Source organism: Bombina bombina, chromosome 1, assembly GCF_027579735.1.
Source record: "Bombina bombina isolate aBomBom1 chromosome 1, aBomBom1.pri, whole genome shotgun sequence".
In the NCBI taxonomy this organism is placed as follows: Eukaryota; Metazoa; Chordata; class Amphibia; order Anura; family Bombinatoridae; genus Bombina; species Bombina bombina.
Window position 1 is genome coordinate 891,602,659 of NC_069499.1, and position 27,765 is coordinate 891,630,423.

General features: G+C 39.9%; 1 protein-coding gene across 2 annotated transcripts in view; it reads left to right on the forward strand.

Annotated features, from left to right (window-relative positions):
* LOC128646111 (dipeptidase 2) overlaps nt 1-16,616 on the forward strand; it is a 191,899-nt gene extending 175,283 nt beyond the window's left edge. Inside the window, exons 9-12 of one of the 2 annotated variants that reach the window (XM_053699563.1) lie at nt 1,965-2,040; nt 3,948-4,083; nt 13,837-13,986; nt 14,867-16,616. In XM_053699563.1, coding sequence (XP_053555538.1) covers nt 1,965-2,040; nt 3,948-4,083; nt 13,837-13,986; nt 14,867-14,881 — 377 coding nt within the window. In that variant the 3' untranslated portion in view covers nt 14,882-16,616. Of the gene's footprint in view, nt 1-1,964; nt 2,041-3,947; nt 4,084-13,836 lie in introns of both variants that reach the window. The other variant, XM_053699562.1, reaches the window with a different exon arrangement.
* The last annotated feature ends 11,149 nt before the right edge of the window (nt 16,617-27,765 follow it).

Genomic DNA, 27,765 nt, shown 5'->3' on the forward strand with positions numbered 1-27,765 from the left:
CTCCTCCTTGGAGTCTAAATTTTGTTCTTAAGGTTTTTGCAACGGGCTCCGTTTGAGCCTATGCATGAAGTTGACATTAAATTGTTGTCTTGGAAGGTTGTTTTTCTAATGGCTATTGCTTCTGCGCGCATAGTATCTGAGATTGCTGCCTTGCAATGTGAGCCTCCTTTTCTGGTGTTTCTTCCTAAGGTCGTCTCAGACCGCAACATCAATCAAGAGATTGTGGTTCCTTCCTTGTTTCCCAATCCTTCTTCTGCGAAGGAACGTTTGCTTCATAATTTGGACGTGGTTCGCGCCTTAAAGCTCTATCTTCAGGCTACTAAGGATTTTAGACAAACTTGTCCACCCCGCCCGTGTTCTCCGATGAGAGGCCCTCTAAATTATATTTTTCTTCTGGCACCATTTATACCCTGATATTTCTCCTACTGTTCCTTGTTCCCTCGACAGAATGACTGGGGCATGGGGAAAGTGGGAGAGGTATTTAAGCATTTGGCTGTGGTGTATTTGACTCCTCCTGGTGGCCAGGTTCAGTATTTCCCAACAATAAGGAATGAAGCCGTGGACTCTCCTTATACAGAAGGAAATTAAATTATCTGGTAAGCATAATTTATGTTTTTGCATTTAAAAGAACAAGTTATAAACTTCATTTATGTGAGCGCAAACATTTCTTCACCAATGTGATTTCACAAGATGAAAAAGAACAATAACCAATCAGGTCACAACACAACAAAGTCCAGTCCAAGATCTTATTTTCTTTGTTTCATGAATCTCCCTGCTAGCAATACTGTTCTCTCCTTCAGACTCAGAATACCCCTGCTGTTATGGGGATGTTAAACCTAAAATGTAATTCTCTATAAAATGTTTAATTATGTGCCATTATAATAGTAACATTTTCTTTAAAGGGACAGCAAAGTCAAAATGAAACTTAAATATATTGGATAGAGAATGACATTTTAAACAACTGTTTAATTTACGTCTATTGTCAATTTGGCTTAGTCCTCGTGGAATCATTTATTAAAGAATAATCCAAGGTGAGCTCAGGAGCGTCCACGTGTCTCTAGCCATCTGGCAGCAGACTTTGCAACATTGTTTATAGCAATGTTATTCATATATGCAAACTCTGCTGCTACAGACTGCTAAAGACACATGCACACTCCTGAAGTTCTATCAGCCTACCTAGCTCTACTCTTAAAGTGATGGTAAATCCGAGAGTATAAAAAACCCTAGGATTTACCATCACTAAATATAAACTGGACTTTCAGTGATCAGTTTAGGAAAAAAAAAAGGATGCTAGACTCTTTTCTCAATGAGGTGATGTTTCCACCTCTAAAACAATAGCCGTGCTAGCACACAGAACTCATTTAGAAAAGAGAAAGGGTGAGTTTAGTACCCTTTTTTTTTACAAACTCATCACTGAAAGTCCAGTTTATTTTTAAATGGTAAATCTTAGTGTTTTTTTAAACACTTGTATTGTACCATCACTTTAACAAAGAATATCAAGAAAACAAAGCAAATTTGATACTAGAAGAAAATAGGAGAGTTATTTTAAATCACATGCTCTAGCTAAATCACGAAAGTTTAATTTTAACTTTACTGTCCCTTTAAGTATTATCCGTTTAGAAAATTATACTAAATAAAGGGACATAAACATCTTTTGCTTTTGTGTAAAAAGTTGCTTTGTGTTAGTTCCACATTTCCTAGGGAAGCCAAAAGCAAAATCTGTAACCTAAGTTTTTCAAAATGCTAAACCAGTTATTTGATTTGTAGCAGTTGCAGTTTATAGAATGTGCCTTTTGGGCTCTAGGGTGCATGGCACAAGCACATTTTTGTTTTACACAAAACCAAGATTTTTTTAGTGTCCCTTTAAGAAATGGGTGGGACAACATGATTTACAGACACAAAGGGAAAGAGGGAATGACAGTGAGCTTTGACTAAAGACTAACAAGCCATGTTCTCTTGCTCAGATCACTTTGACTATATTAAGGGTATAGTTGGTGCACAGTCTCTTGGAATTGGAGGAGATTATGATGGAGCGACTGGGTGAGTTTCAAAGTTTAATATTAAAGATTTTTTTAACCAACTTTATTTACAGCTTTTACCAGAAAACAATGTGTAAAACGCATATACTGTACTCCATTTTTATTAACTGAATAGATCACTTACATACAGAAAAAGAAGCAGCCTCTTTTAGCCCAATTGTGCTTTTGATACAGGAGAACTTTCAGTCTGATCCCTCCAAAAAAAGTTAGTCCAGCCCGAATTACCAGACAATCATCTGAACAAGGAATATGGCAACCCCAGATGATCGTTTCTTCCTTCTGTGGGCCTCATCAGTGAGGTGCAGCCATAGCCTTTTAAGCACATTGGGCAGGGAGTCCACAGAATGCCGAAATGATCATCAGGGGTTACAATGTTCCTCATTCAGAGGATGATTTGTTGTTTTTTTGGGGCAGGGCCGACATTGTTAAACGGATCAGACTAATATACTTCAGGAAAGTTATCTGTTCCGATGTTAGGATTCCTTACCTCCACCACTACCGGTCCACTTGGAAGTACACTTTTTTTTTTTTCTACTAGCAGTGACGTTTTTGCTGCTCATCCATTGGTCTTGCAAGCCATTGGGCTAGTCACAACATCACAAAAGGCATTACTTTCTGCTAGCTGTATGGATTGTAAGAAGATTGAATGATCAGTGAAAATGTACTGCTTGTTATGCCATTGGGTTGCTACAACTCGGTTGCAATGCCGTGTCATACTTTGATGTGTGGCGTCATTTGTTTGCGACGCATTGTGTTGTATGAATTGCGTTATGTTTTTCACACATTGTGTCTTATTGGCGTTTTCCTTTAAATTCCTTCAGGGTTAACTTACTTATTACCCTAGTATTGAGTCTAACTCGTGGGTGTGCTGTATTTACTTCAATGGTATTTACTTACTTGGATATCTGGCTTATCCCCCCTGTTTATTCCTCAACCATCCTTCTGCCTGGTGATTTTGCTCTATTGTTTGCTTGGCTGGTATTGACCCTGGACTTCCTGACTAAGAATTTGGACATTGTTTTGTACTTCTGTTTCCTGTCTGGTTGTGATTCTGGCTTGTCAACTCCACCTTGACCTGTCTGGTCATTTTCTGGTATTCAGCTATCAAACTATTGACTGTGTGCTCAGTCATTAATCTCCTGGGTCCTAGTGCTAATTGACTTGACTCTGGGATAAAGAAGACTACTGGCGAGGATTGGTTTGATAGATTACTATCTGAAGGGCCTAATAGAGCTAGAAAAAAAAGTACTTACAAGTGGGTCGGCAGTGATGGTAGTAAGGAATCCTAACATCGGGGCAGATTTTACCATTTAAGTTCTAAATAAATTTGAATTGAAAGGTACTCATATACATATTTATACATAGTGATTACATATATATCATTAAGGACCACTAATTTTACCATCGCTTTAAGCAGTGAGCAACTAGGAAGTACATATTAAAGTGTCATGATTTAGATAATGTGTTAAAAAACAACAACTCAGGAGTTTGCACTCTACATATCTACATATAGTGCTCAAGTTACGTGCAGTCTTGAGCGTACCTCAGTATACCCCAATGGAGAGATGAATATTTAATTTAATGCTCTGGCTAATGAACGTTTAATTTTGACTTCTATGTCCCTGGTAGTTTGTGCTATGTAACAAAAAAATACTGTTTAAATTAATTAATCCTCATGGATAATATATTTCACTATATTTGTCATGTAGTTAACTTTCAATGGGATGCTACATTTTAGGGGACAAACAGACCTGAAAGATCTCAGAAATGTGCGTAATTAAATTAAGCCCATTTTCCTTATGAACGTTATTATTATATAGATATGCCACATACATTTAGGTGTCCACACTAGAAGATGAGGCCTGACTCTTCACTTATCAATTACACTGCTTCTTGCTTCCTTCATAGGTTCCCTCAGGGCTTGGAAGATGTTTCAAAGTACCCATTTCTGATTAAGGAGCTGCTAAGAAGGGGATGGACTGACAGTGAATTGGAAGGTGTATTAAGGCAGAACTTTTTGAGGGTTTTCAATGAAGTTGAAAAAGTAAGGGAAGAAAATGGTTTCAGAATGTAAAAAAATAGTTGTTGAATAAAGGAGATCTCAGGAATGAGAGTGATATGGAAGTTAAAGTGACAATCAACTCAAAATTGTACTGCCTATAACATTTTTAATTATGCATAATTATAAAAGTTTGCAATGCATTCCATTATTTGTTATAACTGCTTTCTTTCATAAGGTGGTGAGAGTCCACAAGCCATAACTATTGGGATTAAATTCCCTCCACTAGGAGGCAGGCAAAAATTACCCAACACATCAAGAGCTTTAATCTCTCCCACTTCCTGATTCTCCCCAGTCTTAATTTTTCCTTCACAGGAGAACAGGTAAATAGTGCATTGCTGGAAATAAGTTTCTGAAAGGGGTTAAGTTGCAGTGAGGCCCATCACCCCCCCCCCCCTCCCTCCCTCAGAGGACCGAGAATACAGAGTGAATAGGTGTACCATGGCCGATGAGTGTAATTCTCTTGCGGGAGTTGTCCACCAGCCCGCTGCAGTGTCCTTAGTCACCTACTGCTGGCTTTGTCGGGGTGTATCCTGGTCAGCATCCTGAGTTGGTGTTACCTAACTAGGATGGGGCATTTCTACTGGACACAGGTAAGTTCAGTAGGTGAGTGCATCTATTGGTAAGTAGGAATTTACACTCACAGCCCATAACTTGAGAAAATAGTAAAAAAAAATTGGGTACTTTAAGGCAAAGGGGAATTAAGATTGTGTGGCACTCCTTTTAATGGCAAAGACACAGTCACAGTAGGCAGCTCCACGTAAGCTAGATCTGTGTGGTCTGCTTCATGTTAATTGTAATGCTTGGTGCATAGTTAGAAATTTACTTTATGCAGTGTTATGCCCTGGTTATCTGGAGTGCATGTCGATGTGATGCACTGATGAACGGTTACTTTACTTTTATGAGTGCCGTGAGAACACTGTTAGCTGCACTCTGGAGGGGTGTAAGTCTCCTCCTGTCAGTGCAGCGACAGGCTTGTTAAGTAGGTGCTGGTAGTGTCTGCAGCAAATTGCACCAGAGTTTCACCAGGGATTCTGTCTCAGTGCTTGGTAGTTTGCTTATACAGTGCGGGTGTGGGTTTCTCAATCCTAGGGGTTAATGTTTAATTGTCTATTAACTCACTATTTGCCAGATTATGCTTGCAGGAAATAAATGTGACACTTGTTATTGACTGTGTGTTGTACTCTTGCATATGCCTTCTAGTAATCTGCATCTTTTATTTGGCTAAGCTAAATATATAAAAAAAAAAAAGAAATCCATTATTCAAATTTGCGTGTCAAACTTAGTATATGGAGCAGTTCAGACCTGTCCCCTCTCCACTTACTCAAATCATTCCTCACAGGAGGACTTAGCTGATTTTTAAGTCTACTTTGCAAAATTATTCAGGTTTGTTCATCTGTTCAGCTATGTCGTAATTGTACAGAACGGGTGACCAATTCTCAACCTGTATTTTAGGCTTTTCCCTCTCAGGGGACTTGTCCCCCTACAGTTTGTGCATCTCAGTGCAGAAATGTGGATTTTTCACCATATTAAAGAGGTGTTGGGGGTGATGCTGCCTTCAGGTAATTTCAAGTGTATCTCTTTGAGATGTACGGTTCCTGCGGTTTCTTAGGTCTTTCTAAGAATGACAAGAATGCTGCAACTAGCTAAGGAGTCAGAGTTGGCAGATTCAGACTCATTTTCTGATGGTGAACTTTTATCGGAAGATCAGGAATCTGCTTCTGAACAAGAGGCTGATTTTTCTCCATTTTTGTCCAGACTGGAACATTTGCATGCAGTCCCTTCTGCATGAAGTGTTAGTGACTTTGGAAGAACAAGAATCATCTTCATCATAGACCCAGATGGTGAAACAGTGTCACGCTATTCGTTAGTCTCTCTCTGGATTCTGCAGAAATTCTCCCTGCAAGTTACATTAAGAAAAGGAACTTCTCAGTAAGATTCAGTTAGCTGTTAATCTATAGTTAATGTGTAGCTGGAATTACCTCTCATTAGTCATGTCTTGAGACCTGAAGGTTAAAGTTAGCTTTTTTTGTATACTTATTGAGGATCCAAGCACTTACAGAAAAGCGCATAACGGATTCCTCAATAAGAGATTTTGAGTAATAAATATGGAGGAAGTTGTACAACAATAAATGTTTAAACTGCAGTAAAAGGTAAGGATATGATCACTTGCATAATATCAACATAGGTTTATCATATAAGTGAAAACAAATACAGAACAAAGTAGGAACTAATCCGTAAGGAGTAAACTGAGACAATGTTTGATAGCATATAAGGTACCTTAGCTTTTTAGTCCAAACCTGTCAGATGAAGTTTGAGCAGGGAGGCGTGCAGCTTCAGCTGCAGTTAGGAGAGGAAGTCTGCTGTACACAGCTGAATGTGAGAAGGAAGCTGACTCCAATCAGCAACAGAAGCAAGAGGTTTCCTTGTAAGCACAGTTTAACTGTAGTGGAATGAAAAATAGTTAGAACTGTTGCTAGCCCAGCAAATGATTACAGGCTAGTTAGAAAATTCCTTTTTAGAAAGAGAGATCCTTTCAGCTTTCTCTGAGACCTGGCATAACTACAACTGACACAGAGCTATCAGTTGCTACATTAGCAAATTACCAAGCATTGAGGAGGAGGCAGGAGCCTTTATAGGGTGAAGAGGGAATTCCTTAAAAGTATATCACCAACAGGTTGGTAAATGATACCCACATGTAACAAACCGTTTGATCTTTTGTTTAAACCTATTACTAAACCTGCTGAGGTTTTTCCAGTTCCTGAAGCTATTTCTCAGGTTATTTCTAAGGAGTTTGAAAAAACGGGTATTCCATTTGTTCCTTCACCACAATTTAAAAAGATGTTTCCTGCTCCTGCTACTCATTCTGAGGTTTGGGGTATATCCCTAGTGAAGATAGGGCCATATCTACTCTAACGAACAGAACAACCATTCCTTTAGACAACAGCACCTCTTTCAATGGCCCCATGATTAGGAAGCTGGAAGCTTAACTTCGGAAAGTATTTTTACAAGTAGGTTTTCTCTTCAAGCCAGTTGTAAGCATTGTTTGCGTGGCAGGTGTGGTCACTTTGTGGTGTGATTCACTGACGAAACTAATCTAGAAGAGGTACAGGATTGTTTAAGAATGATTTAAAAAGGCAAATTCTTTCATTTGACAGGCAACTATTAATATTATCAGTCTGAATGCAAAAACTTTCAGAAATTATGAGGGCTACAGACAGAAGTCCTCTGCTTTGTCTCAGAGGTCAGACTCCTCTAAGTCGTCCTGAAAATCAGGAACTTCTTAGAACAAACAGAAGCAGTTGAGCAAGCATTCATCAATGCCCTCAAGTCAGCATGAAGGTGCGGCCCCCATACCAGAGTCTTCTCATATTGGGGGCAAATTGAAACTGTTTCCAGTCTATTCAGGACCATTGGGAAATAAAAGTAATATTGGAGGGTTACAGAATGGGATATCAATCCCGGCCTCCTTGATGATGGTTCCTTCTGTCATGTTTACAAAAAAATCCAGTGAAAGGTGCCATTTTAGATGCAACCGCACTCTGTATTAGACATGTCTGTAAAAGTAAAAGAAAGCGGAAACCAATTTGGTTTTCCAAAGAAGTAGCACATGCTGTAAAGACAAAAAAGATAGCTTATAAAAATTACAGACACACATATGAAAATATGGAGACTCCAACAAAAAAAGACTAAGCATTTAATTAGGAAGGTTAAAGCTCATGCAGAAGAGAAGATAGCACAGTCAGTAAAACATGGGGACAAAACATTTTTTAGATATATCAGTGAAAGAAGAAAAAATAAGGTAGGAATAGTAAAATTGAAATCAGTTGATGTTAGAATAATAGAAGGAGATAAGCAGATTGCAGACTGTCTCAATGATTACTTCTGTTCTGTTTTCACAAAAGATTCTGATGATACAATGTCTACATTAAAGGGACACTGTACCCAAAAATTTTCTTTCGTAATTCAGATTGAGCATGAAATTTTAAGCAACTTTCTAATTTACTCCTATTATCAAATTTTCTTCATTCTCTTGGTATCTTTATTTGAAATGCAAGAATGTAAGTTTAGATGCCGGCCCATTTTTGGTGAACAACCTGGGTTGTCCTTGCTGATTGGTGGATAAATTCATCCACCAATAAGAAACTGCTGTCCAGAGTACTGAAACCAAAAAAAAGCTTAGATGCCTTCTTTTTCAAATAATGATAGCAAGAGAATGAAGAAAAATTGATAATAGGAGTAAATTAGAAAGTTGCTTAAAATTGCATGCTCTATCTGAATTGCAAAAGAAATTTTTTGGGTACAGTTTCCCTTTAAGGGATGCTACGAAAAATAGAAACAAGCTTAACAGTAATCCTTTTACAGAGGATGAGGTTTTGTTAGCATTATCAAAAATAAATGTTAAAAAGGCAGTGGGTCCTGATAATATTCATCCAAGGGTTTTAAAAGAACTGTACCATTAACTGATCTGTTTAATCAGTCACTATTAACAGGAGCTGTCCCAGATGATTGGAGAATAGCAAATGTAATACATCTTCATAAAAAGGGCAGTAGAGAAGAATCTGGCAACTACAGGCCAGTTAGTTTAACTTCAGTAGTAGGGAAATTAATGGAAAGCCTCTTAAAAGAAAGAATTATGACTTACATAAAGACAAACAATTTAGAGGACCAAAATCAGCATGGTTTTACTTCAGGGAGATCATGTCAGACCAATCTAATTGACTTCTTTGATTATGTAACAAAAGTGTTAGACAAGGGTGGAGCAGTTGATGTAGCATATCTAGATTTTAGCAAAGCATTTGACACTGTCCCACACAATAAACTAATTCACAAACTGTATCTCCTTGGTCTAGATTCAAAAATTGTGAACTGGATGGAATGCTGGCTTAAGGACAGTAAACAAAGTGTCTTAGTAAATGAAGTTTATTCAGCAGAGGGGGCTGTTACTAGTGGTGTTCCTCAGGGGTCAATTCTGGGGCCTGTTTTGTTAAACATATTTATCTGCGATATCAGCAAAGGGCTACAGGGGAAAGTATGTCTCTTTGCAGATGATACAAAAATTTGTAACAGAGTGGATGTTCCAGGGGGGTAGACAAAATGAGAAGTGATATACAACAATTGGAGAATTGGACAAACGACTGGGATCTAAAGTGTAACGCAGCAAAGTGTAAAATAATGCATTTAGGGAAGAAAAATCCAAATGTTAATTACAGACTCAATGACACTTTACTGACTGTTACCGATGAGAAACAGGACTTGGGAATTATTATTTCAGATGATTTTAAACTTAGTAAAAAATGTAGTAATGCAGCGAGTAAGACTAGCAGAATGCTTGGATGTATTGGTAGAGGTATTTGCAGCAGAAATAGTAAGGTTCTTATGCCACTTTATAGATCATTAGTTAGGCCTCATCTTGAGTATTGTGTGCAGTTCTGGAGGCCATATCTTCAGAAGGATATTAACAATTTTGAATCTGTGCAAAGGAGGGCTACCAAAATGGTACATGGTCTAAAAAATAAAACTTACCAGGATAGGCTCAATGACCTAAATATGTATAGCTTAGAGGAGAGAAGGTAAAGAGGTGATATGATAGCAACTTTCAAGTACATTAAAGGGTTTAGTAAAACTGAGGCTGTGGGTATTTTACATAAAATGGAAAATTCAAGAACAAGGGGTCATGAGCTCAAGCTAAAGGGTAGTAGATTCAGGAGTAATTTGAGGAAGCACTTCTTTACAGAAAGAGTGATTGATTTATGGAATAAACTTCCTCAAGATGTAGTAGCAACAAACACTGTGGGGGACTTTAAAAATGCATGGGACAAGCATAAGGCTATCCTACGAACTAGATAAGTTTATACTGTTAGGTAAGGTAGGGCAGAATTGCTGGGCCAATGGCTCTTATCTGCCGTCAATATCTATGTTTCTATGTTAGCTTCGGCGTTCTTTCAGTGTATTCATGATCTGGTACCCATGGGGGTAATTGTGCCAGTTCCAAAGAAACAACATTGCCTAGGGTACTACTCAAATCTTTTCATAGTACCAAAGAAGGAGGGTACATTCCAACCAATCTCTGAACAAATTTCTAAGAGTCCTTACCTTCAAATTGGAGACAATTTGTGCAATTCTGCCGCTTGTTCAGACTTATCAGTATAAGACCACAATAAATCTGAAGGATGCTTATCTGGATATTATCATTCACAAAAACCATCACAAATCTCTCAGATTCGCATTTTGGGACAAACATTTTCAGTTTGTGGCTCTTCCTTTTGGTCTAGCGATGGCTTGAAGGATTTTCACTAAAGTTTTGGGAGCTCTATTATCAACCATAAGAGTGAAAGGGATCTCAGTTGCTCCTTACTTCGACGGCATACTAATTCAAGCCCCTTCTTTTCTTCTGGCCTCTCGGCAGCTTTTGAAGAACCCACGGATGGAACATCAATTTTCCAAATAGCTCTCTGTCACCAAGCATTAGGGAAAGTTTCTGGGGGTGGTTATAGACTCTGTAACTTACCGCAGAAGGAAACTACAACAGGCTTGTGCAGAGCTTTAGGTTTCTGTTTCTCCGACAATTGTTTGGTGGATGGAAGGTATAGGTCTTATGGTAGCGGCTTCCAATGCAATTCCCTTTGCAAGGTTTCGCTTGCGTCCTCTTCAACTTGCCATGCTCCGTCAATCGAATGGAAATTCCTCAGACTTGTCTCAGTCAATTTGTCTGGATTACAAGACCAGAATGTCTCTTTCTTGGTGGATCTCTAACAGGTCCATAATTCTATCGTCTGATGTACACATATCCCCATCATGTTCTACTATCCCGAGTCATAGCTCGAATCAAACAAGAGGGCTCTCTGGTAATCCTCATTGCTCCAGCCTGACCACGCAGGACTTCGTATTTAGATCTAATACAGATGTTATCTTCTCTCCAATGGCAACTTTCGTTATGTCAGGACCTTCTTATTCAAGATCCATTTGTTTATCCAGACTTAAAATCTGTAAACTTGATGGCATAGGGATTGAACGTCTAGTTGTTCTTCAAAGAGGTTTTTCAGACTCAGCCTGTTACTAGAAGAATTTATTACAATAAAAAAAATATTTTTGTCTTGTGTGATTCTTGGTTAAATAAGGGTTTATTGGCCAGTTTTTTGAAGGGTCAAACTTCAGCTCTTTCAGTTCTGTATCATAAAAAGTTGGCTACAATACAGGATATTCAAACATTTATTCAGGCTATGGTCAGAATTCGACCAGTGATTAGAGCTGCGTCTCCTTCAATGAGTTTCAATCAGACTTGTCTCAGTCAATTTGTCTGGATTACAAGACCAGAATGTCTCTTTCTTGGTGGATCTCTAACAGGTCCATAATTCTATCGTCTGATGTACACATATCCCCATCATGTTCTACTATCCCGAGTCATAGCTCGAATCAAACAAGAGGGCTCTCTGGTAATCCTCATTGCTCCAGCCTGACCACGCAGGACTTCGTATTTAGATCTAATACAGATTTTATCTTCTCTCCAATGGCAACTTTCGTTATGTCAGGACCTTCTTGTTCAAGATCCATTTGTTTATCCAGACTTAAAATCTGTAAACTTGATGGCATAGGGATTGAACGTCTAGTTGTTCTTCAAAGAGGTTTTTCAGACTCAGCCTGTTACTAGAAGAATTTATTACAATAAAAAAATATTTTTGTCTTGTGTGATTCTTGGTTAAATAAGGGTTTATTGGCCAGTTTTTTGAAGGGTCAAACTTCAGCTCTTTCAGTTCTGTATCATAAAAAGTTGGCTACAATACAGGATATTCAAACATTTATTCAGGCTATGGTCAGAATTCGACCAGTGATTAGAGCTGCGTCTCCTTCAATGAGTTTCAATCTGGTTTTGAGGTCTTTGCAGGTTCTTCCCTTTGAACCGATGCATAAGGTGAATATTCAGCTTTATCTTATGAATCTCCTTAACTTGTGTTCCATCAATGCAAGCAGTTTTAAGAACTCACTGTGATTTTTTTCTCTCCAAAGGTTGTTTCTTCTATGAATATAATCAGGGAATTGTTCCTTTGTTGTGTCCTTCTCCAAAGAATGCTAAAGAAAGTCTTTTACACAACTTGGATGTAGTTAGGGCCACTAAAGTTTTATCTTCAAGCTACTAAGGTCCTCGTCTATTCATTTTTAAGAGATTGAGTTTCCTTTGTTGTGTCCTTCTCCTAAAAATGCTAAATAACGTCTTTTACAAAACATGGACATAGGGCACTGATGTTTTATCTTCAGGATACTAAGTATTTTTGCTTTGTCTTTGTTCATTCATTTTCAGGTAGGCGTAAGGGTCAAAAGGTGTCCAGTCACCTTAGTTTCTTGGCTAAATCAGCTGATTAGAAAGGCTTATTTTGAGGCGGGAAGGCCTCACCAGATCATATCACAGCTCATTCTACTAGATCTGTTTCCACATCTTGGGCTTTTTGAAATGAAGCATCTATTGAACAGATTTGCAAAGCTACTACTTAGTCTTCTCTCCATACTTTCACAAACTTTTATCATTTTGATGTTTTTGCCTCGTCTGACGCTGCTTTTGGCAGGAAGGCTCTCCAGGCATCAGTGTATCTGTTCAATGACACGACTTCTCTGTTTTTTCCCACCCTTTTTTTCAAGTTATCCTGGACTCCATGGCTTGGGTATTGGATCCCAACTGTTATGGCTTGTGGACCCTCACAACCTTATATAAAGAGAACATAATTTTTTCTTAGCTGATAAATTTATTTATTTCATGTTGGTGAGAGTCCACAAGACCTGCTCAATATTTAGTTTATCCGACGGTTTTGACATGCATCTCATTACCCTCCTTTGTTCTTCCTGCTTTTCTGTTTCTTCTCCTTGCTTGGCTATATGACAGACTGAGGGGAATCAGGAAGCGAGAGGGATTAAAGCTCTTGATGTGTTGGGTTATTTTTGCCTGCCTTCTGGTGGAGGGAGTTTAAACCCTACTATTATGGCTTGTGGACTCTCACCAACATGAAAGACAAATACATTTATCAGGTAAGAATAAAGTATGTTTTTTTTTGGTATTTTAACATTGAATATTAAGGCGTTCCCCTTGCCCCAGAGAGACTGGAATGCAGAACTCTGACACTCTTACATGCTGCACAGTGATTAGTTGACATGTACAGGAGCTTAATTATATCCATCCCTAACTGGCCACAGTAAAGGAAGTAAGATAAACAACATTCAAGTAGCTTCTCGGGAGGTGTGTCCTAGGCCTGGAAAACAATGCATATTTTACTAGCAAAATGTCAGTATTAAATGTTTTTAAAACATTTATTTTGCATGCAGATCTTTTGAAATGCAGTGAATAATTTGATGCAGAAGTAAAACAAATAAATAATATTCTTTTAATAGGAAACCTTAAAAGGATACTGTACTAAAAAAAAATATATATATATAATCCATACACAAAAAGTAACATCTAAAGGTGTTGGGTTTTTTTACATGAAAAAATTGTAAAGTAAAAATTTTAGTTTTTTAACTTAGACAGCTGTAAGTTGAAGAACCCACGGATGGAACATCAATCTTCCAAATAGCTCATTGGTTAAGTACTCCCTGTGAATGCTTTCTGAGCATTAGTTGGAAGTGCCTATATGCCAATTAGCATTATTAGGAAGCTCACTACTTTGTTTACAGTATATCTTTTCAAACCTCCAGTACTAGATTAAGACTTTCCTCCCTTCTGAAATGACATGTCTCTGGTTTCTGTCACAGGTTAGAGACAACATGATTTCTCAGAAACCAAGTGAGATGGAGATTCCAGGAGATGAAGTGGAATATACCTGTCGACTAGACCTTCGGGCACTAGGGTCTACAAAAAATACAAACTCTAAAGTCCAAGATACAGCACCAAACAAAATGATGGTAACAATAGCACTCGGAATCCTGTATATACTCAGAATCTAATGAGTCTCACTAGGTCATATTTTGTGTAACTTCATTATTTGTTTATTGAGCACTGAGATCCAGAGTCTTTTAGGAGAAATGTGTTTACAAAAGGGGAAAAAAATTATAGCAACATCTCAAGGAAATTATATATATATCCTTACAGGGTGCTACGTATCTGCTGTTGCAAAAATGGATTTTATTTTTTAATGCAGGAAAATGTAAAAAATAAGGGGGTGAGCTTTGTATTGAGTGATCACAAGTTTTACTTGTTATGCTGACATTAGTGTATTATTTAACTTAAAGGGACAGTCAAAACCAGAATTTTTGTTGTTTTAAATTTAAAAGATAGATATTCCTTTAATTACCCAACCAACACAGTTATAATAATACACATTTTACTTCTGTAATTACCTTGTATCTAAGCCTCTGCAGACTGCCCCCTTATTTCAGTTCTTATGATGGACTTGCATTTTAGCCAATCAGTGCTCACTCCTCGGTAAATTCACATGCATGAGCTCAATGTTATCTATATGAAACACATGTACTAACGCCCTCTAGTGGTGAAAAACTGTCAAAATGGATTTAGATTAGAGACAGCCTTCAAGGTCTAAGAAATTAGCATATGAACCTCCTAGGTTTAGCTTTCAATTAAGAATACCAAGAGATCAAAGCAAAATTGGTGATAAAAGTAAATTGGAATGTTGTTTAAAATGACATGCCCTATTTGAATCATGCAAGTTTTTTTTGGACTTGACTGTCACTTTAAGTACAATTTTAACTAACAACTTAATATAACTAAAAAAAAGAAGAAGAAAAAAGACCTTTATTAATTTAGCACAACATTTTTTGATGGCAGGCCGAGAGAACTTAATAACCAATATAAAAAAGCACCTATGGCATGGACCACTACACTTCCCAACTACAATCCAGTGAGTGAGCACAATAAGGAGACTGCCCAGGAATACTTCTGATTACTATTGGCTCAGCTATACATCATACCCAGTATGCTTTTGTTCCTGCTGCCTAGACCCAGCCTATTCTGGGTGTGCCTTTCAGAAACTTGCACATGATGAAAAAAAAAACCCAGGTAGAAGATCTCCCTCCTGCTTACCACATTGCAGTACACTAGCTGTGCAACCACGGTACAGTAGAAAAGTGTATCAGAAGATCTAAAGTATGATTTAAAGCACCCTGAAGTTTCTTGGGAGCTTCAGAGTAATAACTCCAATCACAGACTGGTAAAGTAAACCTAATTCAAACCCTAGAAATGTCAGTAGTCTTTCCACTGGAACCATGAACCATAAACCTGCAAAGGACAGCAGAAACCAAGAGAAATGAGTGTGGAAATAAGAAAGAAAGAAAAAGCTACCAACTGTGAGCCCCTCCAAGTGCTCGATTCTCTAAAGCTCATCAATCAGGTGACATTATCAAAAAAAACAAAAACATTGGTACGATAAAGGCTCCTACAGAATTCTAGAAAAATAAATTTCGTTGTATCTCTCTTATGGAGCACTGTCTACATTTCTTTGTATTTCAATTTACTTTAGATTTAGTCATGCAACTTATGAAATATAAACTTTGTGTTTTAATGTATTAAGAATTTGTATATACCATTGTATTAAGGTTTGCGATTTGTACAAACTTTGATTGTACTTTGTATGTTTCTTTGTAGCTTTAAAAAATTGCATTGCATTTTGAATTTTTTTTCCAATGTGAAACAAGTCTTGTATTTTCAGCGTGGAATGGACTGGGGAATTCCTTATACTGGAAAGTGGCATACCCCGAATGTGTGAGAAGTGCTCTCATAACGCTCATATTCCTTATGCATTTTACACCTGCAAGCCTCACCGATTTATCTTGCCATCCATATGTTTAAGTTTGCTAAAAAATCACAATACTCTTATTTAAATACCAGTAAATAATTTATATTAAGTAAATACTAATTAACTAAAAACAGTTTGTAGACATTTCAATTCAATATGTATTTGCTTCAAACTAAGAATTTACATCAGAACCAGGTGGTCATTCATTAGTTTCTATGGGAGACAGCACATATCTACCTAGGATATCCCAGGTTCTGCTTATTTTCTTTGAGAATTCAGTGAGGTTTGCAAGATTATTTCACTCTAAGCTGGAGAGTTTTTGAATATTGGTCTATATGTCTCCTTTAAAGAGATATGAAACCTAAATGTAGCCACCAATCAGCAAGCGCTACCCAGGGTGCTGAAGCAAAAAATGGTCTGGCTCCTAAGCTTATACATTCCTGCTTTTCAAATAAAGATACCAAGAGAACCCAGAAAAATTGATAAAAGGAGTACATTTTAAAGTTGCTTAAAATTGCATGCCCTATTTGAATCATGAAAGAACAAAAATTGGGTTTCATATCCCTTTTAACTGTCTAACCATTCCACTAGAATGCAAGTAACCAATCAGGTTTGACTGCACAGGTTCTTACAGCACAAGATAAATGTAACCTTTAAAGTGACTACATTCTTATGCTTGCATTGCCATCTCTGTTATTATTGTTGTTTTAGAAATTTTCAAATACATATTTTGTTTTAAAATAAAGTTCAAGAATTGTCATTGATTACTGAATTAGAACTGAACAGTTTTGCTTGCGTTTTTTGTCAATTTTAAAACTTTGTAATGATTGCTTTTTTTTTTCTCTTGCACTATTGGTTCCGGATATGATTATTTGCCAATTCCTATCATTTTTATGAACAGCTGATAAGTATCTGGAAATTTATATTGACAATTAGATTTATAATACTCTGTACATTAATCAGATTTATGTTTTGTCTCTGTGGATATCTTTAATTTCTTTCAGGTGTTCTTGGCAACGTGAAAATTTTAATGATCCTTAGTTGCTATTCGATCTTAACTAAGCTCTTTAAATTTGCCTTAATTGTCATTGGACCCAACCCAATCATTGAAATCCTCAATCACTCCTGAGGAACTTTAGATTGCCATAAAACAACTAAAGCCAGGGAAGACCCCTGGTCCTGATGGAATTAATGGTCAATTTTACAAATTAAATACAAATTTAATATCCCCCATCCTGCTTCGTTTTTAATGAAGTTATGTCCAACAGTTCACTAAGTAAAGAATTTCTTGAGGCTACGATAATTACAATTCTTAAACCTGGGAAAGACCCCCAAGCCTGTAGTAGCTTCAGACCGATTTTGCTCATACATGCATACATATAACAGCTCCAAAATTATAGAAAATAGATTAGCTAAGTTAATTCCCTCCATCATCCATGGGGACCAAGTAGGGTTTATCCTGGGTAGGGAAGGTCCAGATAATACCAGACAGATCTTACATATACTAACGGAGGCTGAAAGAATAGGTGTGCCCCTTTTTAACGGAAAAGGCGTTAGACAGGGTAAGATGGAACTATCTGTGGGAAACCCTAAAAATAGTCAACTTTCCTCTGAGTCAGTGGCATTGTATATAAGTTGGCTCTATTTATGATCTCTAATGGAACGAGGAAGGGGTGTCCCGTTTCCCACCTCTTATTTGCAACTGCGATAGAGCCAATAGCTCAGTAAATTAGGCTAAACACCAACATCTCTTGCTTCCAACTAGGAGATGCCCATCATAAAATTGCGCTCATTGCAGATGATATCACTCTTCTTTATAAACTCCAATGGTCTTCTCAGGTACTAAAACATCTAGGAGTCTCTATACAGAAAGTATCCCAGACTTCAAACGTCTTCTTGAATCCTGGGAATTCTCTGGAATTTCCTGGATGGAACGGATGGACTTTTCTTCCTAAACTAACCAATTTAGATCTATACTTAAAGGGACAGTATACTATAAAATTGTTTTTTCCTTAATGCATTTCCAATTACTTTTTTTTACCAGATGCAGAGTATAAAATGTATGAGATTTGCTTTTTAAGGTTTATTTGTGTATATAAAAAAACTGATTTTGTGTTTTGAAGCCACAACCTAATAAAATGGGTTGAGCTTGTAGGTATAATCAGATATCATTACTTTATCACATTGTGTACATAATATCATGCCACTTTATCTGTCCATAAACCAATCACCAATACTTTTTTAAACAATTGTATTACCTTATCCCTTCTTTAGCCCACTGGGAGTGTAATTTTTTTCTACTGGCTGTGTTTTCAGGATAGGTGGGGATACCACAGGATAAATCAACTATTTAAAATGACAATGTAAGGATAATGGAAATAATTGTAAACAATTTAATACACTCCAGCAGGTAAAGTGGATCAAAGGGAACAAATTAAAGGGGATAACATTTTTAAGTAATAAGAAAATTCAGAGCATGATCACCTCATACTTATGGGGGGACGGGACAAAAACAGAGGATTTAAAGACAAATCCTAAAAAGACCAATTAGAAAAGGCATTTTAGCTCTTCCAAACATCATCATGTACCATGCTGCGGCTAGACTATCTCATCTTACAGGTTGGATAATTTCTAATACTTCCCCTAGATGGCAAGAAGTAGAAAAAGCATTAATACTGATAGAACTGCAACTGACAGACGTACCATGGATACCTTCTTATTACCAGAGGAAATTGAACATAGGTCATCCAGTTATTCTAGGCACATTTAAGTTTTGGGACTATATCAGACATAGTAGTGAAGTAGCTCCTTATCTCTCTTCCATTCACACCATAACTAGTTCTCTTCATTGCCTTCCAGACACACATATAGGCATCTGGCAGCGTTTGCAGGTAATCTATGTTAAAGACTTATATGAAGACAGTAAATGGATGCACCCCGCCTTTGTGAAAGATATCAAATTGCTTTCTATCTTTATTTTGAAATTTTAGATTGAACAGTCTATTAGTTTATTGGGGTTTCCTAAGAGCAGAGAGAATTGACGACATGGAAATGGCTTACAGGGTGCTAAAAATAATACATGGGAAAGGGACCTACATTTCACGCTGGACACTAAGGAATGAAATAGAGAAATTGTTTTCACCAAGACCACCTTATATTGTGCCACCATGTGGGAACTCTACTATAAAATACTAGTCAGATGGCACTTAGTGCCAACCACTTTCCATAAGATGTTTGGAGATTGCTCCCCCCCTGTGTTCGAGAGAAAGCAGCCAAGTAGGCTCAACATCACACGGGACCGCCCCGAAAGAAAACCTCTATGGCATGAAGTCTAGAACTATGAGAAACATGCAGATAGAGGTACCTATTAGACCAGAGATTAGCCTCTTACACTTGAGATTTCTGAAATTAGCCCCTTAATCTAAATCCATAAATCTACTTTCTCATGATAAAAAAAGTTGCCCATCACAAGAGAATGGCAAAAGATTAAATCCCTGCCCTTAACTCAGATTATATCTATTATGAAATACATTAAACTTATGGAACTAAACCCTTTCAAGGCCTAAGACAAGATTGGCCAATACAACGAGATATGGGAGAACTTTGCTGGCTGAGTTTCGCTGGAGAAGACAATAAGTGCAGAAGTTGAGAACAGTAACGGCTGACTTCTTGGAATTGTAAAGTGAAAGCATGCCTCCCCCCTCCTCCCCCCCCCCTTCCCTTAGGACACATTACCTAGAGCAGATATCCTCAAACTTGGCCCACCAGATGGCTGGCTGAGCATCATAGGAAATGTAGTTCCAAAACCTCTGGAGGGCCAAGTTTTAAGGATGTCTGCCCTAGAGTCGGACATATCATAATTGGCAATTTGATTATATGGCTAATAAATATCTGCTTGCTTCCATTGTTTTGCATCTTAACAACAACAATAGCTACATCACCTTAGCTAGCACAATAATATAAAATATTCCAAGAAAAGGAGATCCACTATACAGTTCACAACCACGCTGTTTTTATTAATATCACTGTCTTATAGTGTACACCCTCAATGTCTTCTTCAATAAATCTTTTGTATGTGATTTCTGTTGTTAACCAAGTATTTGTATGCCTACACCTCAATAAAATCTATCTATCTATTGGGTTCTTGTAAAGCACGGCTATTCACCCGTAAGGGTCTCAAGGCGCTGAGGGTTGCAGTTCAGTCGAAGAGCCAGGTCTTGAGGTCCTTTCTGAACTTAGTTAGGGCGGTAGCTTGTCTAAGGTGCAGCGGGAGGGTGTTCCAAGTCTTGGCAGCCAGGTGAGAGAAGGATCTGCCTCCCACTGTGGTTATCCTGATGCAGGGGATGACAGCGAGGGCTTGGTCGGCCGATCAAAGTTGTCTGGCAGGGGTGTAGAAGGTAACGTGGTGGTTCAAGTATTCGGGACCGATGTTGTGGAGGGCCTTGAATGCGTGGGTGAGAAGCTTGAAGGTTATTCTTTTGTTGATGGGGAGCCAGTGCAGGTCCCGCAGGTATTTGGTGATGTGGCATTGACGAGGGATGTCAAGGATTAGTCTGGCCGAGGAGTTCTGGATGCGCTGTGTCTCTTTTGGAGCTTGATGGTGGTGCCGGCGTAGAGTGCGTTACCATAGTCCAGTCGGCTGCTGACGAGGGCATGAGTGACAGTCTTCCTGGTCTCGGTTGGGATCCATTTGAAGATATTTCGCAGCAGGTGAAGTGTGTGGAAGCATGCAGAAGAGACGGCGTTGATTTGCCGGTCCATGGAGAGCGATGAGTCCAGGATGACACCTAGATTTCGTGCATGGTCGGTGGGGGTTGGAGGGTGTCCGAGGGCTGTGGGCCACCAGGAGTTATTCCACGCGGATGTGGTGGGACCGAGGAGGAGGACTTCGGTCTTGTCTGCGTTCATCTAGGTGGCGACTGCTGTCAGCCCTTCGTGGACGTTTCTCTTTGCGGTGGTGGGGTCACTGGTGAGTGAGATGATTAGCTGGGTGTCGTCGGTGTAGGAGACTATGTTGAGGTTGTGTCGTCGGGCGATGGCGGAGAGAGGGGCCATGTAGATGTTGAATAGGGTGGGGCTCAGAGAAGAGCCTTGGGGTACACCGCAGCTGATTTCTGTGGGCTTGGAGGTGAAGGGTGGGAGTCTAACTTTCTGGGTTCTGCCGGTGAGGAAGGAGGTGATCCATTCCAGGGCTTTGTTGTGTATGCCGGCATCGTGTAGTCGGTTGTGGAGGGTGAGGTGGGAGACAGTGTCGAATGCTGCTGAGAGATCTAGGAGAATGAGGGCGGCGGTCTCACCTCGGTCGAGTATGGCGAGGATGTCGTCTGTGGCAGCGAGGAGGGTGGTCTCGGTGCTGTGGTTGCTCCTGAAACCGGATTGGGAGGGGTCCAGGGTGTGGTTGGCTTCAATGTAGTCAACGAGTTGCGCGTTGATGGACTTCTCGATGACTTTGGCCGCAAAGGGGAGCAAAGAGATTGGGCGGTAGTTCTTCGGATCATTGGGGTCAGCCATGGGTTTTTTCAGTAGGGGTTTTAATTCTGCATGCTTCCAGTCATCCGGGAAGGTGCCGTTTTCAATGGAGCAGTTGATGGTGCTGCATAGCTTGGGGGCGATGGTTTCAACCGCTTTGTTGAAAATGTGATGCGGGCATGGGTCTGAGGGTGCTCCGGAGTGGATCGATCTCATGATCCTGATGGTGTCCTCTGTGGTGAGGGGGCTCCAGATGGTCAGTGGGGGGTAGGCGGTGGTGTATTTGGGTGAGGTATCGGTGGGAGTTGGTGGGTAGGCGGTGGTGGGTGAGTTCTGGGTCACAAAGCTGTCATAGATGTCGACAATCTTGCGGTGGAAATACATTGCTAGGTTATCGCAGAGGTCCTGGGAGGGCGGGATGTCGTTGGTGTTGCGGTTGGGATTGGAGAATTCCTTGATTACTGTGAACAGCTCCTTGCTGTTGTGGACGTTGGCATTGATTCTATCTTGGATGGCTGTCTTCTTGGTGGTTTTGATGAGGTGGTGGTGGGTAGTGATGGCTTCTTTGTAGGCTGTTTTATTTGAGGGGGTCTTGCTGGATCTCCAGGTCCTTTCCAATCGCCTGCAGTGGCGTTTAGAGTCCTGGAGGGCAGGGGTGAACCAACTAGCCTTGTTGGTGGGTTGGCGGTTGGACGGTTTATTGAGAGGGGCGAGGGTGTTGGCACAGTCTGTGACTCAATAAAAGATCATTTAATTAAAAAAATGTAATGATAAACTAGAATTAGTGCAAAAAAAGCACACAGGCAACATGTACTTTCCTAAGATATGGAGAGTCTACAACGTCAGTCCAATTACTAGTGGGAATATCACTCCTGGCGAGCAGGAGGAGGCAAAGAGTACCACAGCAAACCTGTTAAGTGTCACTCCCCTACCCAAAATCCCTAGTCATTCTCTTTGCCTCTATCAATGGAGGAGGTGAAGTTTTGGTGTCTGAAGAAATTAATTGCTTTTCCTTCTTAATACAGGGAGAGTCCACAGCTGCATTCATTATATGTGGGAATACAAAACCTGGCCACCAGGAGGAGGCAGACACACCCCAGCCAAAGGCTTAAAGGGACATGAAACCCACATTTTTTCTTTCATGTTTTAGAAAGAGCATGCAATTTTACGACTTTCCAATTTACTTCTATTATCTAATTTGCTTAATTCTCTTGATATCTTTTCTTGAAAACATATCTAGATAGGCTCAGTAGCTGCTGGTTGGTGGCTGCACCTAGATATCATGTGTAATTGACTCACCCATGTGCATTGCTATTTCTTAAACAAGGAATACCTGAAGAATGAAGCAAATTAAATAATAGAAGTAAATTGGAATGTTGTTAAAAATCTGAAAAACAAAAGAACATTTTGGGGTTTGATGTCCCTTTAAATACCTCCCCCACTTTCCTCACCCCACAGTCATTCTTTGCCTTTCGTCACAGGAGGTTGGCAGAGAAGTGTCAGAAGATTTCGGAAAAGTTTCTTAGGAAGGGTATCTACCCTTCGATATGGGACTGGAGTTTTAAGTAGCCTTGTCAGCCTCTCAGTGAGAGCATTGATGAAAGTTAGAGTCTGGAGATGCAGGGAGAGTCTTTCTGCTAACCCATCCAGACTCATGTTAACAGCTCCTAACCAATCAGCGTTGACGAGTTTTGCTGCCTGCTTTTCATCACTCAAGTCCATGTCAGAAGTGATGCTACAGTCTGTCACACTTGAAGGACCGTGTTTCTTTCCACGGCATAGATTCCAGGTAAGATCGTTTCATTTTTTTTTACACACGTTAATGCTAGAACACAGGGTCACAGTGGGACTCCTTTTATCTTTATGGAATCAAGGGTTAATATCTCCTGAGGGGGATTGTTGAACAGTGGGGTTTAATCATATTGGTTTATATGATTTCTGCTGCTTTATGTGTGTGAAATGTTTTTTGGGCTCATAGGCTGATACAGAATGTACAGGTTGCCTTTTTTACTTGAGAGCTGCGCAGTTTTTTATTAAGTTTGGTGCGCTTTTCCTTTAGCAGGGTCGGTCCTGCATGGTGCACCATGTCCTATTCCTGACCGAGTGACTACAGAGAGGAACGAGTTTTCTCTATTCTGTCTGGGTCATAGGAGGTGGTGAGTGCCCCAGCCATTGGGGGTATAAGGTGCCGGTTGTTTTTTTTCTCTGATTAAATAGGGTTACCTAGTTATGGAGGATTCTGATTTTTTAGATAGGGATCCCTCTATGACAGAATTCGATACCTGTGTTTATTGTGAGGAGGCCCAGGTAGTCCAGCCCTCTCAATTATGTTTTGTATGCCGCAACAGGGTGTTTTCATCAACCAATGTGAAGATGCTAGATACCACTGACCCTTCCACCTCTGAGGACTCTTTGTTCTGTGAGGTGTGTCCCCTAGAGTAATCTGATCCTACACATGCAGCTTCCCCAGGTACCGCTAATCCTCCACCTGGAGGGGACTTTTTTCTAGGGATGCATCGTAATTTCGGCCGCAGAAACGTTTCGGACGAAAATTGCATTTTTGGCTATTTCGGTTTTCGTTTTTTTTGCCTGTTATTTTCGGTAAAATTATTGTGTAGCATGTTTCAAATTTGATGCTAGCCTAGAGCTGCTGTTTAAGTTCATTACTTGACTTACTGTTCTACATATAATGAGTTTTCTAGGACTATACTTTATTTGGATAATTGGTAAAAAAAAACCCTGTTAAATATGATTCTGTTACATAGAACTAAATGAAGAATAATACAGTATATTGATATTTAATATTGTTTTAAGTAGGTATGCAGCAAAATTTTGGTCCCAGAAACATTTTGGCCGAAAATGGCATTATTTTTTGCCTTTTTTTTTTTTTTTCTTGGTAAAATTATTGTGTAGCATATTATTGTTTAAATATATTTTTGCCATTAAAAGTGTGGGCTTTTTTTATTGGCTCTAATTATGCAAAAAAAAAAACAACTAAAAAAAAAATATTTGAAAAAATACATTTTCGGTATAAGTTTTGGTTTTCGGCCAAGTGCATCCCGGATTTTCAGATTCGGTTTCGGTCCAGAATTTCCATTTCGGTGCATCACTACTTTTTTCCATCAGACGTTACTGCGCAGTTCCGTATGGCCATGTCTTTGGCCTTAGCGGTTTTGCCTAGTACTGCTATGTGCAAATGAAGGATTAATCCATGCACTCCTGCCCAGGGAGTATCGTGTAAATTGACGATTGTATCTGATCAGTCATCTGGGGATGCGGTTCTCTCTGATGCTTCAGAGGACGGACCTCCTTTTTTGGAGTCTGCTGCTTTTATTCCTCCGGCAGAGGAGGATTTTGCTTTTAGATTTAGAGTGGCATGCCTGCGCTTGCTCCTAAGAGACGTTTGGACAATATTAAAGAGTAGAGCCCATCTAACCTAGGTGACAGGAGGGACCTGTTTCAGGTCATATCTTGGATCATGTTAGGGTCTCACTATAGCCTTCTTTTTTAGGCACTTGATTCAGGAACGAATAGAATCCATGGGTCATAGAGGTCAGAGCTAGGCTTCAAATCCACATTCCGTGGCAGTTTTCCTTCTCTTGATCCTGTCTTTCCGACAGAGAGAGGGAAGCCTTTTTCTGGCAGGTGTGGCTTTTTGTTCACCTTTGGAGTCATTGTCCTGGTGCCTATCGCAGTGTGAGGTTTGGGATACTATTAAAACCACTGTTGTTTTTGTGGTCCAATAGAGGGAGGGTACTCCCGTCCTATTTTGGTCCTATAGTACTTAAGCAAAGCTTATTAGGTCTCCTTGTTCCAGAGGGATGCTATAAGGTACACTGTACCTGGTGTACAGGAGGAACAGTACAGGTTCACTATCAAGGAAGGATATCATACCTTTTCATTCCTCCTTTGGGAACTGACCGGCTCTTCCAGTACTTGGTTTTGTCTCACTACTGATTCTAAATTTTTTTTTATTTTTTTTAGGATCTGGAGTATTATGCTGGCAGTGGCCAGAACCCAGATCTAATTTTAGCCTCCCTTGTCTTGACGATTCTAGTTTAAATTACCATTGTCTCGTCTGTTAGAAGGCTTTTAGGGATTTCATCTGTCTTCCTCGATCCTCAGAGATGGATCTAAACCAGAGTTTCTCTGATGTAGGCGCCAGAGATTCCTGGATGCTAATTTAGCCTGCTTAGCCAGGTAGACTTTTCTTGGGGGTTAGCTTCTTCAGGTTGTTCCCTTCAGATCTCCTTCAGGCCATCGCTAGACTGTGTTGGAGGGTGATGACTTGTCATGGGGTCCATATTGGATTTCATTCCTTTTGCCAAGTCTCATCCCAGCCGAGGTTTGGTATGTGCTGAGGCAGTGGAGTGGAACTATTTTGAATCTGTCTTTGCAGATTTACCTGGACTACTGGATTACAGCATAGCTCTCCAGTCTCCTTGTCAAGACCTTCCTATCTTGTGGTACATCTTTCTTATAACTCCCAGGGCGGTTTTGACTTCAGTCGCAAGCCCGTCAGGTTGGTGAGGGCATGCATAAGGGGACCAGAAAAACCAGAGGTTTTTTCCCCCATTTATCTATTTGGATCTTACGGCAATCCTTACGGTTTAGTCTACTCGGTTCGTCCCAGTGTAGGGATTCTAGTCGGTCTTACTTTTTCTGGCTTGGATCTCCTTCTGAGAACGAGAGACTCCCTAGCATTGAGGGTATTATTTTGGGTTTGGTAGTGGGCAGAGGCCCACTGCTACTCACTGTCAGCGTCTCTCTCTCCATGGGTGATCATCCGGGATGGATGTTATCTAGAGAAATTCCTTTTATCTGAATTGTAGCTGGAAGGGGACGCAGAATGAGAATGTAACGACGTCCCGTCTCTATTCCAATTTACCCATTATGGGTCGTGGTTCAGGGTTCCTCAGGCAGAGCTAATGACTACATTAGCGGTGCCTTGGTGGTTCTTTTAAATTTTTTCCTTTTCTGCCATATCACTCTTTCTTTGAGTGGTGGTGCGAATGTAGCAGGGACAGGCGTCCGTGATACTGATTGCTCCATTGAGGCTCCATAAATCTACTTTCTCATGATAAAAAAAGTTGCCCATCACAAGAGAATGGCGAAAGATTAAATCCCTGCCCTTAACTCAGATTATATCTATTATGAAATACATTAAACTTATGGAACTAAACCCTTTCAAGGCCTAAGACAAGATTGGCCAATACAACGAGATATGGGATAACTTTGCTGGCTGAGTTTCGCTGGAGAAGACAATAAGTGCAGAAGTTGAGAACAGTAACGGCTGACTTCTTGGAATTGTAAAGTGAAAGCATGCCTCCCCCCTCCTCCCCCCCCCTTCCCTTAGGACACATTACCTAGAGCAGATATCCTCAAACTTGGCCCACCAGATGGCTGGCTGAGCATCATAGGAAATGTAGTTCCAAAACCTCTGGAGGGCCAAGTTTTAAGGATGTCTGCCCTAGAGTCGGACATATCATAATTGGCAATTTGATTATATGGCTAATAAATATCTGCTTGCTTCCATTGTTTTGCATCTTAACAACAACAATAGCTACATCACCTTAGCTAGCACAATAATATAAAATATTCCAAGAAAAGGAGATCCACTATACAGTTCACAACCACGCTGTTTTTATTAATATCACTGTCTTATAGTGTACACCCTCAATGTCTTCTTCAATAAATCTTTTGTATGTGATTTCTGTTGTTAACCAAGTATTTGTATGCCTACACCTCAATAAAATCTATCTATCTATTGGGTTCTTGTAAAGCACGGCTATTCACCCGTAAGGGTCTCAAGGCGCTGAGGGTTGCAGTTCAGTCGAAGAGCCAGGTCTTGAGGTCCTTTCTGAACTTAGTTAGGGCGGTAGCTTGTCTAAGGTGCAGCGGGAGGGTGTTCCAAGTCTTGGCAGCCAGGTGAGAGAAGGATCTGCCTCCCACTGTGGTTATCCTGATGCAGGGGATGACAGCGAGGGCTTGGTCGGCCGATCAAAGTTGTCTGGCAGGGGTGTAGAAGGTAACGTGGTGGTTCAAGTATTCGGGACCGATGTTGTGGAGGGCCTTGAATGCGTGGGTGAGAAGCTTGAAGGTTATTCTTTTGTTGATGGGGAGCCAGTGCAGGTCCCGCAGGTATTTGGTGATGTGGCATTGACGAGGGATGTCAAGGATTAGTCTGGCCGAGGAGTTCTGGATGCGCTGTGTCTCTTTTGGAGCTTGATGGTGGTGCCGGCGTAGAGTGCGTTACCATAGTCCAGTCGGCTGCTGACGAGGGCATGAGTGACAGTCTTCCTGGTCTCGGTTGGGATCCATTTGAAGATATTTCGCAGCAGGTGAAGTGTGTGGAAGCATGCAGAAGAGACGGCGTTGATTTGCCGGTCCATGGAGAGCGATGAGTCCAGGATGACACCTAGATTTCGTGCATGGTCGGTGGGGGTTGGAGGGTGTCCGAGGG